Source organism: Centruroides sculpturatus, unplaced genomic scaffold, assembly GCF_000671375.1.
Source record: "Centruroides sculpturatus isolate CEXI.00-Female unplaced genomic scaffold, Cexi_2.0 scaffold1, whole genome shotgun sequence".
Classification (NCBI taxonomy): domain Eukaryota; kingdom Metazoa; phylum Arthropoda; class Arachnida; order Scorpiones; family Buthidae; genus Centruroides; species Centruroides sculpturatus.
Window position 1 is genome coordinate 2209151 of NW_019384326.1, and position 18012 is coordinate 2227162.

General features: G+C 32.8%; 1 protein-coding gene across 1 annotated transcript; it reads left to right on the top strand.

Annotated features, from left to right (window-relative positions):
- Positions 1-9123: 9123 nt before the first annotated feature.
- LOC111627422 (phenazine biosynthesis-like domain-containing protein 1) lies at positions 9124-11965 on the top strand. Its single transcript, XM_023370991.1, has 8 exons — positions 9124-10206; positions 10307-10406; positions 10496-10707; positions 10941-10979; positions 11059-11147; positions 11225-11418; positions 11503-11565; positions 11633-11965. The coding sequence occupies exons 1-8, from the start codon at positions 10108-10110 to the stop codon at positions 11749-11751; spliced, it is 915 nt and encodes a 304-aa protein (XP_023226759.1). The 5' UTR covers positions 9124-10107; the 3' UTR covers positions 11752-11965.
- Positions 11966-18012: the final 6047 nt, after the last annotated feature.

Genomic DNA, 18012 nt, shown 5'->3' on the forward strand with positions numbered 1-18012 from the left:
GAGATGCTCTTAAATTATTACACAATTTTCAGTTAATTTGTTAAAGATATATAATTTATACTTTAGTCTTGCTGCTGCATTAAAAACTTCATATGTGAGACCTGTAAAGGAGTGATTTTATTTTTATTTCTACAAATAATAATATCCAATTGAAACTTCAATGAATTAGCACGTGTTTAAAAATTATCTACAGATACTCCTCAATTAATTCAATAGATACATTCCTCGAAGTCATGGCTCGGGCATGGATCAGGCTCAAGAAAATTTTTTATAATAAAGGGCCATAGGACACTGTTTGATGTGAAATCAGGCTGCTATAAACAGAATTTTATGTAAATTCTATATTTGTGAAGGAAGTGCGAATACTACGGATAACTAATCTTCAGGTTTTATAACTTATAGCATTATGATATTTGTTCATTTGCTTATTGTAAATTACTTATGATTTAAATACATTTAAGGCTCTCGATAGTATGCAAATCATAGAAAAAGTTATGTAGGAACTCTGTCAGCCATGTCTGGAATAAATCAAACTCTCTATGCAAAGCTTAATAGTTGCTCCGGAACCATTTCGTGCTGAAAAAATGGCTAGTGCTATGAAAATTGTTCGTAATTAATAAACTGTTTCTCTTCTTATATAAACAGTATTACACAGTGTTTGTGTAAGAAGAGAAATGATATAAAGAACATGGTTCTGAAAGTATGTTAGCCAAGGATTACTTATATGTATATAATTATTTATATTTTAATTATCCAAATAAAATAGAAGCATGGAATAATTAAAATTCAAGATTTAATTAATAAAATCTATGGCAATTAAATTTCTGAAAACATTCTCTCGAATCACTTCTGTAGACACTGCCAACTTTTGACGTTTTATTCATAATTTGTACTTTTATTGCTGTCTTATTCATAATTTGTACCTTTATCACCATCTCATACATAATTTTTTTTTATTAATAAATTAAATTTTATTTTTTAATAATTCATTTTGTACAGTTTGAAGATACGGCCATAATTGAAATCGGTTTTTTCTTCCTATTGTCCAATTTTCTTGTGATAATTAACTGAGAATTGCTCATTATTTGTTCTTTTCGGTTGTGCTCACACTCAGCTTAAACTTAAACTAAATTACTAAACAGTGAAGGAAAACTTTAATCCTTAAATATTTTTAGCTAAATATTTATTTAATGGATCAAACTGCAATTCTAAGCAATTTGCACAGTTTGATCCCACAGATAAATATTTAACTAAAGTCAACTCTGTGCCGTTCTCGAATGTTTTTCTGGAGTTTCCGCTATCTTTGTAGAGTTAAGACAAATACAAAACTTTGTATCAGTCTTTTGGCAATAGAGGAAATTCTGATAATATTTAAGGAGTAAAGTTTCTCTTATTTGTATAAGCATTTTAATTTTTTATAATTTCTAAATAATAATTTTAATAATTGCTTTCTGTTTGATTATTATTTTATTATGATATATATATTTTTTAATCTTAGTTATTTTAGATATTATTTTAATTACTTTTTATCACTCACTGATTCCCAAAATTAGGGGTAAATAATCATTTTACTTGTTTTAATTAATCTTTATTAAATACGAGGTCTTCCATTTTAAATTATTGTAATTGCATTATCATCTGAGAAATATGCAATATACATCAATCAATAGAGTAACTGTCCAAATTTCTTCTCCCATCTGGTTACAAATGTCTTATCATCCACTATCTCTAGGAAACACTGTAAACAAAAATGGCAACTCCACAACAGAGAAGGCATTTTGGAGTGGTAGAATTGTGGGATAAGTGACAACAGGTGTGCCGTAGCAAGTGTAGAAAGAATTTGTGTATTGACATGAGGCACATGCATTGAGAAAGTGTAATTGGCAAATGTGAAACTTGGACAGTTTTCCAATGTTTTAATGTGTGTTGCAATGTTCTTGGATAATAATTAACACAATTACAATAATTTAAAATGGTAGCATTCTTTTTGGAAGATCCTGTATATTGTGTACAGCTCATATTTATTTCAATTTTCAATACTAGAGGAGTTTTGGAGGTTTTTTTTAGAAGTTTGGTGATGTTTTTGTGAACAGAAATATCCCATAGTTAACTCTTGTTTGTCAACTAGCCTATCATAAAATTGGTTTTGTCATGTATGATTTCACTTAACATTGCAGTTTTCAAGAATCTATTGACAAAGTAAGGGCTTGCCATAATCGAATGCAGTCATTAGTCTGTATATAAATACTAAATACCGTTCATACTTGTTAGTACTTATTAATGTAATACACGTGAATACAATCACGAGATATCACCATATCCGCACAGAACTCTAAAGCTGGCTACACATATACCAGTATACCTAAACGTGTAAAAAACTGAGTTCTCTCATCCAACCGTTCAGGTATACTGGTACATGTTTAGCCAGCTTAACGTTATAATAATGATTTAAATACTAAAGATGATTTATGAATGAACCAATGAGAACAAACTAATGATTAATTTGTGAGAATTTATTATAAATTCTCTCTCTCTCTTTCTGCACACTTATTCCTGGTTAGCTCACTTATGACAATACCTGGATATACCTTGCCACCGTAATGCTTAACTAGTTCAGATATATTTAAAGGTTTAAATATGATGGCTGTGATTTTTCTACTCTTATGTGAGATTGTAAAGATATAGTAGACATTTCGGGGCATGCAGAAGATATTTCTGTAAAAAATTTGTGGCAAAACATACCACTGTGATACTTGATGCCAGCAATGAACAATTTCATTTGTGGGGGCACTTGAAAAGTGTGGTTTATCAAGGACTTTTTGCAGATTTGACAGTTTCAAAAAACAATATCAAACTGTATGCAAGAAACATTACAGAAGATCGATTACAGACAGTTGTCAAACACGTTATTCATTGCCTTTAGACTTTACATTTTCAGAATGGGAACTGTAAAGCACCGAGCAATGACTGCTAAGATCTCTGTGGCATATCTCGTACAAGTGAAATGTGTTTTTGCTTGCAGCATTGAAGTTCTGTAATGACAAGTTTTAATATTAATTTTTTTTTATGAAAATGTTCATTTGCATGTCTTGAAATGCCACCATATCAAATTTGATTGAGTTTGGACCACTAAGTAACTTTCTAAACAGTGTTGAATAGATGGTACTTTAATTACAATCACATGTTACTTGGCATTAAAAACATAATCTGGATCACAATTGTTCAGTATGCGAGAGTTTCGGGTTAAATTACCACTCCTTTCTTCCAGAATTTTTCTAAATTATTTAATTAAATTCTACATTTTTAAAAGATGGCAACACAACCACTTACTTTTAGGCTAAATTTCAATATTAATTAAAGAAAATTTGAGTACATATAAATGATATAATCTAAATGCAGTTCCAAGTATATTTGAATCTAGAAAATTCTTTTAGACTGTTTAAATGGTACTCTTTAATTTTCCTATTGGAACTTTTACTTAATGTAAAAGTTCAAATGGACTGCCAAATGTTTTATCAGGCTTTAACAAAGCTAATTTTATCAATTAGAAATAAATTAATAAGTAAATAAAGTATGTAATAGAGTGAGGTCGTAGGTGACCTTGAAAATCATTTTCAAAGTCGTCAACAAAGATTCTATCTGATTCTCCATGCACCACTTTATGTAAAAATATTAACAAAGTTGAAATATCTTCAGTGCTTTTGGATGAAAGGGGTGTAAGGGACTTTTGATTCATCCTGTGTATACATACATACACACACACGAGGGTGGCCAAATCTTGTCATATTAGGAGCCATATATCACATATCAGAATACATGAGCCACATTCTATATTCGAATGGTATTTTATTAATTCCTACATACTGTATAGACAGAATAGACGAATAGCACTAAAGTCAGACCTCTAACCCTAAGTAATATGGGGTAGGGGGTCCAATGTATGGGAGCTGCAATAAAGGTCTAGAAGAACCACAGTTTGGCCACTGTTAATGTATGAATTTTACAAAGGTTGCCATCGTTGTTAGTTAATGTTTTAACTTACTGGCTGCATCATAACCAAAAGGACCTGTTGTCTGTACCTAATGTAAGCATACATGGTGATCAGTTTTGACTAACACTCAGATATTTTTGTAGAATTGCTATATTCCTTTGTTTTTTCTTATATGTTAATAAGCAATCTTTCAGAAAAATAAATCCAGTGGTCTTAAATAAAAGAAAATATGTATCATTTCTTAGTACAAAGTCGTACATTCCAACATAGAAATATCTTGTGAAAATTGATATTTAATCACTATACTGTTCATATAAAGTATCATACATTTTATAGGAGTTTAATAAAATAACATTTAAAATTTTTCAGAAAGTTTCTGAAAGCTGAAAAATATGCATTACTGACAGAAGACTTTTCTTATAAACTTGTCCCAGAACCTGGAGTTCTTAATTCTTCTTTAGCTAAACCTCCATCAAACTGTCTTCATAACTAGAGTTATTTTAGTGTAAGTAGAAAAATGCTTTCATATAAAACAGTAATTTATTAAATTTTATAGTGAAAGATGTTCATATTTTCTTCATCATCATCTAAAATTATTCAGTGTGCAGGATAGTCTCTCCATTGCTTCCTCTTCTCTGTCTTATCAGTTGTTTTCTAAGCTTCCTTTTGAGATCATCCCATTGTCATCTTCTCGGTCTTTCTCTCTCCATCTTTCATTCTCAGCATTCATTGCGTCACTCACTTTGTCCAGCCAGCTGTTATTCTTCATTCTGACTCATCCTGTCGGTCTCCATTTATTTCCTCTTATTTTCTTCATGCCATCTTTTACTCTTGTCTTTTCTCTATTTACTCATTTATTTTTTCCAGCTCTTATTGTAATTTCCAGCATTGACCTTTCCATTTTCCATTGTTCTATTGCTTTTTACTGTAGAAAAATACCGTAGAAATTATACCAATGCCAGAGGAATGTCTTAGCAGTTTTACATATTTAGATGGAGAAGAGCTTATACAGAAGGTCTGTTCCACTACATGTGATCTTGCGTTCCAATTATTGATTTCTTTAGTAATATCTATATATAATTTGCAGTAGAACGTAAACTTTTTTATCATTAAATTAGTTTTTGTGATACGAAGACATGTGAATCTGTTTATCTTGGTATGCATTACATCTGCTGCTGACTGGAAATTTCAGGCACAGATGACCTAGTCTTTTGCCTAGGACCTTGCACCTTTTAGGAGCCTCAGATATGCACATATAAACACTTGTTGATAGTCTTGTTCCAGTATTCGGGATCCAATACAATCTAAGACCTTAGACCTTGTAAAATATCAAGTATTGTGTGATGCATACAATTCTTCTATTATATAAACTTAAGATAAAAAAAAATGAACTAAATGACAAAAATCTGCCCTGCTTTACCTTATTCCTCTGTTAATTTTATTTTTCTCGATAAAATCATTGAAGTGTTCTAAGTAATTGTTCCATTTTGTAGCAAAATTCTTATTTAGTAGAGTAGTGTAGATATAATATGGCATAAAAGACAATAATTTCTGTACAGGAAAAAATATTAAAGTCCTCAATTTTTATTATTTCCAATTTTATCGAGTTTTGTATCCTTATCTAATGTGAATTACCATTGATATTTTTATCAATTAATGATACAAACTACAAAAACTTTGAAAAATCCTATAAAACAAACAAAAATATTTGGAAATATCTGTTAATATCTTCAACAAAGTATAGATAAAATAGAATTTAATGATTTAAATGTTATACGAGGTGGCCCAAAAGTCAGTTAACAAAAATATTATAAAATTGATTTTATTTGATCAAGATATATTCTTATTTGTTTGCAGTGTTTGCTGTTAAACTATAACATACCAAAAATAAATCTTTCATACGTTTATAATGCACTGGATATGTAAGTAGACTCTCGTCATACAACTACTCAATTTATTATTCCCCATATTTATTGTGAATTGCCACATTTTTTGTGTTCACTGTCCCTGTTTACTTTTATGTAGTTCAAACTGTGTCTAACAGAAATCCAAATTTAATTTATGATGGTTTGCTTAACAATAATTTTCCAGGAACAAATTAGATCATAATTGCACGGGTCTTTAAATGATTTTTTAACGAATCAGTTTTCTAATCAGCACAGCAAGTACCTGCGATTGTACCTACATTTGGTCAAAGGTCAGATAAGCATAGGAGTAAAGAATGTGTTACACATTCCTAAAAATTTTTGATCTATGGTCGAATATCATCTCTTGCTATCTAGTATGGTCCTGCACTAAAAAAAGGGACTCTACATTTGATTTCACTTGCAGTGCAGCAAACTCTTAAAGGTTTGCATCGTATTTGTTATATTTCTTTGTTGTTTTCTTTATTTACAAGACCTAGTTTTTACCATCAGTACGACGTAATAATCAGACTTTGCGTGGTCAATAACCCATAAAATATTGTCTCGTAAATATTATTCATTATATAGACGACAAACATTTTTATCCACGTAGTCTAACGACTGCTAATCGATTGGATAAATACCGATTCAAGGATTTTTAAATAATAATAATAATAATGCATTTATAGAACGTCGGTAAGGATATTTAAATATTTAGTACCATATAAAAAATATAAATTAATTGCCTATAAATCATTTATTTCTAGGTTTTTAATTCTTGTTTTTGAATGTAGATATTAATTAAGGATTAGATTTGAAGTTGTTGTTCGTGATTTGATTGGATGTCCACGGGGAACAAAAGAAGACTAGATGTATTATTCTTTTTGAGTGGAGGAAGTTGTTGTTGTTGTTGTTCAGTTATTGCTATTAAATTATCAGAATATGAATGAAAATCTTTTGACATCTTGCGTTATTTTATTTGTTTTAAAATATACTTAAATTATTAGGTAAAAATGCTAAATTTAGGAGCCAAAACAAAAATAAATTACTTATAATTCTGTCTTATAAAAGTCAAACACTTCATTTACTGTCGTAACATTTTCAGAGATTTGTATTATTATTATTATCTTTTATCATTTTAGATCAAAATCGTTTTGTTAGATGTATAGAAAGGTGATATTTTTCGTAATTACATCCAAAGATTTAACTGTAAAAACTTACTGAATTAGCTGCATTCCCATAGATACAGTGGTTAATTTCATTTTAGTTCTAGTAGTAGTAATTACTAGATGCATGCCTCTCTGAGACATACACAGATTTGAATCTAAATCAGAATTTAAGATATTTTAGATTGTCATCCAGTCTGCTCTTTACTCTCTGACAGTCCTCCTGTGGATCTGGCCAAGCCTATGACTGATACAGATAATAAAAGTCGTTCCTAATGCTCGTGGGGTAGAAACAGTCTTAAAATTAAGTATATGTTGACATGTTTATTTCTGAAATTTTATTTATATGTATTAACTTTGTAATTTCAAAGTAAAAAGTTTAAATAAGATGATATTTCTTACAATAGTAAAAATATTATCATTCCTTCTTGGTCTTATAAGTGTGAAAACAAGTTAAGAGGAATGGAAACTCTTCAATAAAAGAATTAAAACATGAGTTCTTGTTCTAGAATCATAATATACTTCTTGTTGCCACAGGTGACGATAAAATGCGGTTGGAAAAATATTTTTCTGACAGGCATCATGGCAAAAAACTGAATTTTTCATTGATATAAATATATTTAATTCTTTGCTCTGCATGCTCTAAAAGGCTTATTTCTCTATGATGATTTTCGCTGGCTTGCGACAGGAGCAAAATGGGCGGCAAGAGATGGGCTTAACACTATATATCCGGGACGATGTGCCAATAAAAATCTCTGAGCCAACCAAGAGTCCTCAGATTAGAAGGCCGATGCCTCTACTACCTCAGTCACTCTACTAATATAATTAGCTAGTAACGATACTACATCACAAGTGACCTGCTTATGATGTAGTAATGTTACTCAAAGATGAGGAACAACAACCAGAATACAGACCCAGACCAGCTCAATTGGTTAGGCAATGAAATGACTGCCACAAATGACACAATGAGTGGTCAGAAATGTTCAACAGGAGAGAAAATGAATAAAAAATAAACTAAATAGAGTGAAGTCCCTTAAACTTACTGTACTGTACTTTAAAGCTATTTATGAATGACTCATACAAACAAGAGTGCCGGTACTCTATTGCAACGGTTTGAAAAGAAGGGGATGGCAAAAATCAGTTTTACTTCAGGCGCAAGTTACTATCAAGCCGGCACTACCTGGAAATGTAAGGCCCAATTTGTCCGCTAGTTAGAAACAGGTAGTCGCTCGCAAGTCGGCCACATGATTCCAGGTTTCTTCATTCGCCGGTCACCCATTATGTTCCTGGCAAAATCTATTAAAGGGCTTGAAAAAAATGGGCCCACCAGTGGCCAAGCGGTTTTGTTCCCCGAACACTGGGAGTTCGGTCGTGGGTTTGCGCCTCACCCGGACGGGCTGGCCACGTGGAGTTTTCCGGATTTTCTCCACCTGAACAGGGGCCAGTTACTCTTAAAATTACCTCCCGGAAGGCATTCCCTCCTAGGCTGATCGCCCAAGTGTTGCTTGCCGTAACTTAACTAAACACACACGAAAACAATGTCCACTTTTATATGCTGGGCAGAAAGAATTAAGGTTCTTTTATTTTTCATTTTCAACAGATAAAACATTTTCCATACAACACAATGTTAAGGTGTAAATTTACGTATTTGTTGCGCAAATTAGGCAATTAAATATATAAAAATGTACTGCATGCTTCTGACGCTTCGAAATAGACCCGATCCTGGATTCCCCTTAAAGTAATATTACGGACGAATTTTGAAAGAAGCTTCTTTTCTTTAAGATATATTTAAATTAATACTTTAAACTAAAAACAATAATTAAAAATTTTAAATTAATTATCCTTAGCGATCGTTATTATTTAAAAAAAAAGAGAGAGAGAACATGCACGCGAGAAAGAAGATCTTTCTCGCGTGCATGTAACCTTCGATCCGATTGGTTAATTTTTTTAAAAAATATGAAAATATGACGTAATTTTTTCCGAAAAAATTTCTTTAGATATATTATTGCACTTGAAGTGTTTTTGTAATTTTATCAACAAATATTCCTTATTCGACAGCTATTAAAACCATATTTTTCACGAATTTTTATTGTCCCCATTTTTTTTTTTTATGACTCGTTCCCGTTACCACCGCTTGGGGCGCTTACTGAAACGTGAGATAAGAAATGTCGAAAACGTAATTAAGTTAAAAATGCGAATTAAAAAAAAAATACATCAAATTAATTGTAATTAAAATTTATTCGCGAATTTAATTTATCTTCATTGAAGTAAATTAAATTTACGCGCGTATACAATTAAAAACGGAGTTACTTTACGACCGCTACGTCATCTGTTTAAGTTAACAAATTTCGGCCGTTCCGAGCCGTTTTTGGCCCCTAAATTTTCATTAAAAATTGATTTATGAGCATTTCTAAAAATTAAAATAAATAAAATTCGTTAAATTCTCCCCCCCCCCTTTCCGACTTAAAGCGCGCACTTTCGTGGATGATTTTGCGGAGTTATTTATGCAATTAGACTGAAAAAATAAAGAATAAACAACGAATAGAATGTGGAATAATACATTTCCCTTTGTTTATAACCGAAGACGTTTAAGAAAAACAAGAATTATTCTCATTACTATGCGCATAATATGCCGAACCGGTATATTTACAGCACTGTAAATCTTATCCTTGACTCCCTTTTTTTACTCTCTCTCTATCTGACGTATTCTCCGGCTCGAAAGAAATAAAATAAAGTAAAATATTGCTTAAACTGAACGAATAAACTGTAAAAAAAAGTCTTATCTCTTGGTATCAAGCTGAGAAACACCTGCATGAGTCGTGTAATTAATTAGCAATAGCAATATTGTTACCAGTGAAAAGAGCTTGTAAAAATAAAATATATATATATATATACACATACACTTTGGCTGAATGCCAGTTTACAGTTGTAACTGTATTTAGAAGCTAATCACACATCTAAGAATTATCTGCAGTTTTGCCTTATCTAACAGAAACAAGGTCAACACTTATACAGGATACAGGGAGACAGTAGTAAGTTTGAACAAATGGATCACAATCTTCTGCCTTTGTATATTGTTGATGCATTCACTAAAAAAGCATTTGCTGGAAATCCTGCAGCTGTCTGCCTAATTTCCAGGAAACATGTAAGTAAGATGCTAACCAGAATTGTAATTTATTATTAATTATTTAATTTTTTTTTTTTTTTTAAGAAATCTTTATTTCAATTTAAAATGATTGTTTCAGGAGCTGCCAGATGAAATTTTGCAGAAAATAGCGGCCGAAATGAACTTATCGGAAACTGCCTTCGTCATAACTTCCGGCGACGAAGACGGCTTTGCTAAAGGTAACGAGTTTATGTCTATGTGAATATGTTACAAAGCTTAAATGCACACATTAATACAGAATATTTTTATTATGAAATTGGGCGAACAGAATCAAAGTTTCGTTTGCGCTGGTTTACTCCCAAAGTAGAAGTTTGGTTGTGCGGTCACGCTACATTGGCTTCTGCATCCACACTCTTCAACTGTTTAGGTAACACTTCTCCTACCTTAGAATTCGAGACTCTAGCTGGAAGAGTCTATGCTTCTAGAAGCCATAACGGATTAATAACGTTGGACTTTCCTCGAAACGATCCTCGTAAATTGGTAAAAATGATCATTAATATAGAATTAGATTTAAAGCGAAATGATAGTTTATAACTTAACTCTTTATATGTTGCTAAGTTACAATAAGGCAAATCATTTATGACTTTGGTTTGTCCCAAGCTATTGAAAATCAATCGATAGATAGTGACAAACCTACCAAAATTGAAATTGTTTTATTTTACTGTTTGTGTAAGAAAATTTATACGAATTATTAACATTATATTTTCCCGTAGAGTGAAGAGGAAATGCAGATGTTACAGCCTTTGGTTAATGTGAGTGATTTCAACACAATTGATTTGATCATTATAATGCTATAATGCATTTTATATTAAGATTATCATTATTCTTTAGCTTATAGTAGGACAATTGGAGTATGAGGAAGTGCTGGTTTCATCGGTTGCAGGAAAATTAATGATTCGTTTGCGTGATAATTTGTCAAGGTAAATGCTTATCAATACAAATTATTCTGATGTTAAATTTAATAGTTTTATTTATACATTTTTGTATTTTTTAACAGGAAGGATTTAGAATCTATCAAGTTTTCCTCGCAAACCATATTGGAAATAGATAATCCTCTTAGTATCCGAGGGGCAATAGTTACATTAAAAGGAAATTCAAACAACGGTTGCATTAACGATGACGGTATACAGTATGATTTTATCTCACGTTATTTTGGTCCTTGGGTTGGTATATTAGAAGATCCCGTAACAGGTAACAAAATATAACACTTTTGTAACTTTAAAACACATTTAAATTACTCGGAAACTAACAAGTCCTCCACCAACCGTACGACAGGTTCGGCACACACCATATCGGCTCCTTACTGGTCTCGTATACTGTCCAAAAACAAATTATTTGGTAAGCAATTAACTCTTACATTTAGCATGTTCTAAATTTACATGTTTAACATCATTGAAAATTTTAGCTTTTCAGTCTTCTCCACGAGGAGGAGAGCTCCAATTGACTGTAAAAGACCAAAGAGTAGAGATAAGCGGAGATTCTGTAGTCATTGTGAAAGGACAATTGGATATTTCAAGAAAATAGAAATGATATTATTTCTAACTACAGAATTATTATGTTTCCATACAAGAAAAAACTGTAAATTGTATGACTCAAAATTATAAAATCAACGTTTTAGAAGCCAAATTATAGACAATTTATTGCATTAATCAGTATGTTACATAAGATATGATACTGCTGAACTCCTAATCATCATTTACTTAAACTTTAGATAATTATAAATAAAAAATGATATGCATCTGATGATATATTTTTGAGTACCAAGTCTACAATTTCACCCCACAAATTTCTTTTTAAGTTAAAAATTTATATTAAACTATAAGAAAAAATATTTTCTAATCAATAATAAATTTTATTCCTAAAGCAAGTAAATAATTATTTTTAAAAAAATGCATTAAAAATTAATATAAGCATCAAATTTTCTAAATTATTACCCGAAAATATTGATTTCTAAGCAGTTAAAATTTATTTTTTAATTAATATTTTATTTTAAAATATATATACATGAAAAATTAAATTTTAAATCAGGAAGTAATTTTAAATTTAGTAAAAATAAATTTTGTTTTTTTTTTTGAATCTTTAATAATGATAATTTAAAAGGGAAGAAAAAGAGTTGATATATGAGAGGGATGTAATCAAGAAATTTTATTTTTATGCCTTATTTAATTGACATTTTTTTTAGAGGTTTATTTTAAAAATTTACTTTTTTAATTTTAAAAGTTTATTTCGTTTTTTATTCAAATTAAAATTACGTAAACATTTTAAAAAAAAAAACAACTTATAATGGTAATTTATAAATGCGTCAAAAGATGGCAGCACGGTCGCGAACGGTTTTCAGTTCGCGTAAAAATATAAATGAGTTATTTTTATAATTATTAATTTTAATTAATTTAAATTAATTAAGCAATTAATCACGATTAGTTATTTGAATAGATTATTATTATTGTTATTTTTTCTCGTTCGCTAATAATTAATTGCGATTTTATCCCAATTATTTAATAAACTTAAACACCAGATGTCACTCAATGGCTTGGAGTTATATAAAGGGGTTATAATGATAAAAAGCACTTTTTCACTTGGCTTAATCTCGGTTGGGGTAAGGTTAATGTGTAGACTGTTGCAGTCATTGGGTAAAGTGACGATACCCTTAACGATCACCGCGGTGAGAGAAGTGAAAGGACCCTAGGGGGTAGAAGGATTCGGGATGGGCACGCCTTTCCTCTTCGCAACCCAAAAATGGGGTGTTGGGGGTACCTTTAAACCTATATAAAGCTTCACGGGATGCTGGAATGTAATTAAAATCGTTTTAAAAAGTCTCTCAACGACCTGCCCCGGAGCCACGTGCTGGTGTTTTAATATTCAGGGCACTCCCCACACGCCCAAGGTTACAACAGCAATCTATAAACTGATGGACCAGATAAAGAACAGAATTTTACAGATCCATTTTTACTTTCCTGCCTCCCGTTCTATTTTTGCGGTCCCGTAATAAGGGATAATGTCACAAGACCCCTTCGTGCCACCTCATTTAACCTCGGGCTACGTACACAACACACACACACACACGGGACCACACCCAGATGGCAGGGGTCGTCATCTAGAGCCATGCGAAGGTTACGCATGGAAAAGGAAGGAAGAAGAAGAAAAAAGACCATCCAGGAAAAAATAGTACACTTTAAAAAAATCGATTCGGGGAGGGAAATAAAATAGCATCCAGCGTCTAAAATAGCAGAATTTTTCACAAGCCAAGACGGGGGAACTCTTCGAAGTAAGCAAATGCTCCTAGTAGAAACTCGTCTCCCCTGAATGGGCCCCCAAGTAGAAGGAGAAAGTTGGGGGAAGAAGGTCTACTAGTGAAACAAAGAACATGTAGTGTCCAAGGTGACCTTGTAGCAAAAGCATCCGGACTTATCACGATCGCATTATTCCAATCATAAGCGATTATACAGAAGGAAAAGAAGGGGGGAAAAACAGCTCGCTTTTTAACGATTTTCTATCAAATTTTCCTTCATTAATCCCCCATTTCCTACCGCATAAATAGGCCAGCCCTAGGCACTACCTATGTTGCTATAAAATTTTTTTAAATAAATCAACAATTATTCGGCATAAAAAGGAAATCGAATGGTGGCTTTAATGGTTGGGAAATTCGAGAAGGATCTAGAATTTTATTTTCTAGATAGAGATTTCTAGAAGCAAAATGGTAGAGGAATACGTATACCAAAAAAAAAAAAAAAATACTGTACCATTTTTATCGAAGTACAACCAGATAGGGGAGAGTTAAATTCCAAAAACAACAGAAAAAAAATCTGTGAAGGAAACTTTCCCTCCTGACCCCCATCGACATGAGGGGCGCTTTTATTTTTAGCGGTTGAGGTCATGTGTCCTGGTTTTATGTTCCCCGAAGCAACAGGAAAATCTTTAACTTAATCCTCGTCGGTTGCTAATTGCAATCTGAATCGCCATTTTATATCCTGTAGTAGCGGGGGCACGGCCCAAAAATTCGACAATTTTGAAATTGCGCACGATACCAACGTGAAATCCGCTTGACCTCTGAACGTCGTATGTACCATGTGTTGAATTCCTCCGATAGAGAGAGTTTTCTAGGTACTTAAACAGGATCTATAGGGGGCTCGACCCTTTCGAGCGAAACTCTTGACAAAGAGAATGCCTCTTCGTCTCTGTTTTCGGCAATATTTTATCGGTTCACACCTCTACTGAAAGATAGAAGAGCGCCCTCTTAGTACAGCATAGTCGCTGGCACCCATTGAGAAACACACAACGTACACGATACCCCGGGCGTCACGCAAAAGAGAATTAATTCATAAGCAGATCGATAGTCAAATCGATTAAAAGAACCCCTCCAAAAAAGGAAAAAAAAAAAAAGATAAACGACGTTGTTTAAGTGGTCCACATGCGGTAATCTTTCCTGTTACACCCCAGGGGTTATGACGCATTAGAGGTTTTCGAGTACGTTCTCCACAACAGGTGCCACTAAGGCAATTCTCCAGATTTTCTTCTGAATGATCGGCCAACCGTTCCAGTGCGACAAAAAGATGACACGTAAACCGTCAAACCTCTCGTGTCGGCTACAAGACAAGAGGCCCTAATAAAGGAGAAACCCCCAATAAACAATGCGTCAAGGTTGAGAGGCCGAGAACGCAGGTGGAGGTGAACCTCTCCCCCGTAAAAAAAAGGGGGAAATTTCGTCCCTTAACAGCGTTTCGGACAGACATTCCGTTTTTAATTCAGAGGCGCTTGACCTCTAAGTTCGAATTTCTCCCAATAGAGGAGTTGTAAGTTGCGATCGATGAAAATTATACAGGCTAGATTCCCGGATGCTGCGTGCAGTCGTTATGACAACAGGCCCGGGACCTTCAGACGGTAGAGAAGGGGGGTAAGACGTCTGGAAAGAAGCGATCGATACATCCGGGACTATACCTGACGGAATAGCGAAGAAGTAAAATCGCAATCGATCGTATTCTGTTTTGAAGAACGTAGGTTTTCGAACCTATCCACAGGATATCACACTCACGTGCCGGAAGTGGCCAAATTCCGAAATTTTTTTCCCATCCTCTTTCCACGATTTCGTGTTTTTTTTTCTTCTATTCACGCGGTGACGTAATTAAAAAAAAAAATAAATATCCGTGACGTGTAAAAAATAGTTTTGGCGTCGCCTCGATCGTTTTGAGAATCGTATAACCAATCAGATTTTTTTTATACCGTTTACTCCCCCTGGTTTTTTTTTTCGGAAAAACGTTTCGATCGATAATATTGGTGCATTACAATAAATAAAAAATGTCTCACGGCCGCCACCGCCGCCGCGTTGTGCATAAAACACATTTGAGAGATAAAAATCGACAAATTCGCAACGTTTTTACTTAAAAATAAACGTTGAAAAGGAAAAAAAAAAGAAAAAAGTAGTAGTAGAATTTGTACAACAAATCCGCCCCGAAAACCCGTTTATCTACTTACGAATCTCGTAAATTCAGAGAGGAAATTGCTTATTATTTGTTATTATTATTAAATAAAAATGTGACACGCGGTAAAATCTAAGACTTTGCCTCATTTTTAAACAAATTTCCAGCATATTTTCGGCGTTAAAATTTTAAACAAACTGCCAATTTCCCTCATATCCACATCGAGCAACGTCCTAACAGAAAATCAATACCGAAGGTATCTGACCTTTGCATCCACCATTTATTCGCGTTTAGCTGTGTAAACTTCTCTCTCGTTTAATAAACCGGATGTGTAGGATTTAATGTGTGAAATTCTGCTATAATACAACTCCCGGATGATCGGGTTTCGGGGATTTTTTTTTCTTTTTACGGTTTTTTCCCTCCCGCTGACGATAATTTGTTCTTTTGTTTCTGAGAACGCGGCATACTTTGCTACATTGTCGAATGCCATTTTTACGTGTTTTATAGTGTCTATCTTAGCTCTAACCTCCCTCGTCTGAGAGAAATGGGCTACTTCTGCAATGCATTGTGGGAATGGAGATTGATTGGCGAGAGTTATCCACTGGAAAACGCCAATTTCTAGGAAAACATGGAAGCTTATCTAACTAAAACATTATCCCGTGATATAATTTAAATTTCGAACGGATTTCTGTTTAAATCCGTTAACGATTGTTTGTATAGAAACAATACGGAATTGTAAGCAATTCAAATTTAAAAAAAAAAAAAAGAAAAAAATTCCCTAAAATTATCCCCAACGGAATTTTTCCCCCTCATATAGGGGAAGAATTATTTTTATGTATGGGAGTTTCTTATACTGGAGATATCCGTGATTTACAATTATTATTTTAAACAATAATAATATTTAATAAATAATGTTATTTTACTTTTCCTTTGTCGTAAAGCCATTTAAAAGTAGGTAATTGTGTCTTGTGTACGCCCAGTTATGCACCTGGGCTTCTTCTTCTCCCCCACTTACCTTATTCGAAGAGGAAAAAATGCATTTTTATTTTTATCTCTTACAATATATACATCACCTCCGGGTTTATAATTTTAAAATTGATCATTCCTTTAATTCTAAGTTTAAAAAAAATGATTAAAGTCGGGGGAAAAAGAAAATTTCCCTCTCGCTTTCCAGACGAAGACGACGACGACGACAACGACGTCACCTAAAGGCGGCGACATTTTTCAATTATCATAATTAATGATAGAATTTTTGAATTTTAATGGAAAATAACGTTGTTTAAAAACGTTAATTTAATATTTTCCCGCTTAAACCGTAAATAAGTTTACCAACGTTGAATCGAATCTTTTTTTTTTTTTTTTTTTTTTTTTTTTTTTCTTTTTTTTTCCTTTTTTCCCCGACATTTCCCCACTCACTCATCGAATTATCGCACGTGCGGCGAGATCGAGAAAGATTAGAACGTCATTGCTTACGTATCACTTTCAATCTTTATTACTATTACGGCGTTTCTTTTTACGTTTTATCAATAATTATAATTAAAATATATTAATTAAACTTATAAAATATGAATTTATTCGCTTTATTAAAGACAATTACTTAGGTGGGATGGAGTAAATTCGAATACAAACTGCGATTAATTAACTAAAGATATATTAACACCATTGAAGTGTTTGCGTTGTATTATATAAATAAGGCACCGAAAGCCGTAAAAAAACTCTTTTTTTCCCCCCTCTTTGCTCAATGCAAACAATACGAGCAGCTGTATGCTTAGGGCAGATGCGAATCATATAAAAGCGACAAGGCTAACCAACTGAAGCGTGCAGACAATAACGCCGAAACCGTTAACATTTGTGACGTCATTATTTGAACTAAAATCGCTAATGTCAACTAAAGTCTATATATATATGATTTTATAATGAAAAACTCGGCTTTATCCTGCGTTAATTCGGGGGATCATCTAGCGTATTGTAGTCAATTTTAACGCACCAACCCTAGTTTATTCGCGTGTAAAAAAAATGTGGTATGCATTTATAAACATTGGAGAGGGGGAAGAGACGAGAAGCAACTCAATCTACACAGCTGCACCCCAAACTACTTCGTCCTTGACACAGAACCGGCAGACGTACAGTTCAACAACATGGTATTCGTGGTTGAAGGACGATCATCCTCCTAGTTTTTTATTTTTTATTTTTTATTTTTTTGTACTCTTGTATACAGTATCTAAATCGTGTATACAAACAGTAAAACGTTCAGAGTAGTCTTGTGTATGAACTGTAGGATCCTCCGTGGTGCAATGGCATTTTGTAAATGAAGGGCAATCATTATTTCACCTTTTCTTTTTTTTTTTTTATTATTACTTTTTTATGCTAT

Bases quoted from the DNA above. Each gene is read 5' to 3' on its own strand.
- LOC111627422 (XM_023370991.1), top strand. From the start codon at position 10,108: ATGGATCACAATCTTCTGCCTTTGTATATTGTTGATGCATTCACTAAA. The intron at 10,407-10,495 runs GTAACGAGTTTA...TTGGGCGAACAG, and splicing joins CGAAGACGGCTTTGCTAAAG to AATCAAAGTTTCGTTTGCGC. The intron at 10,980-11,058 runs GTGAGTGATTTC...ATTATTCTTTAG, and splicing joins TGTTACAGCCTTTGGTTAAT to CTTATAGTAGGACAATTGGA.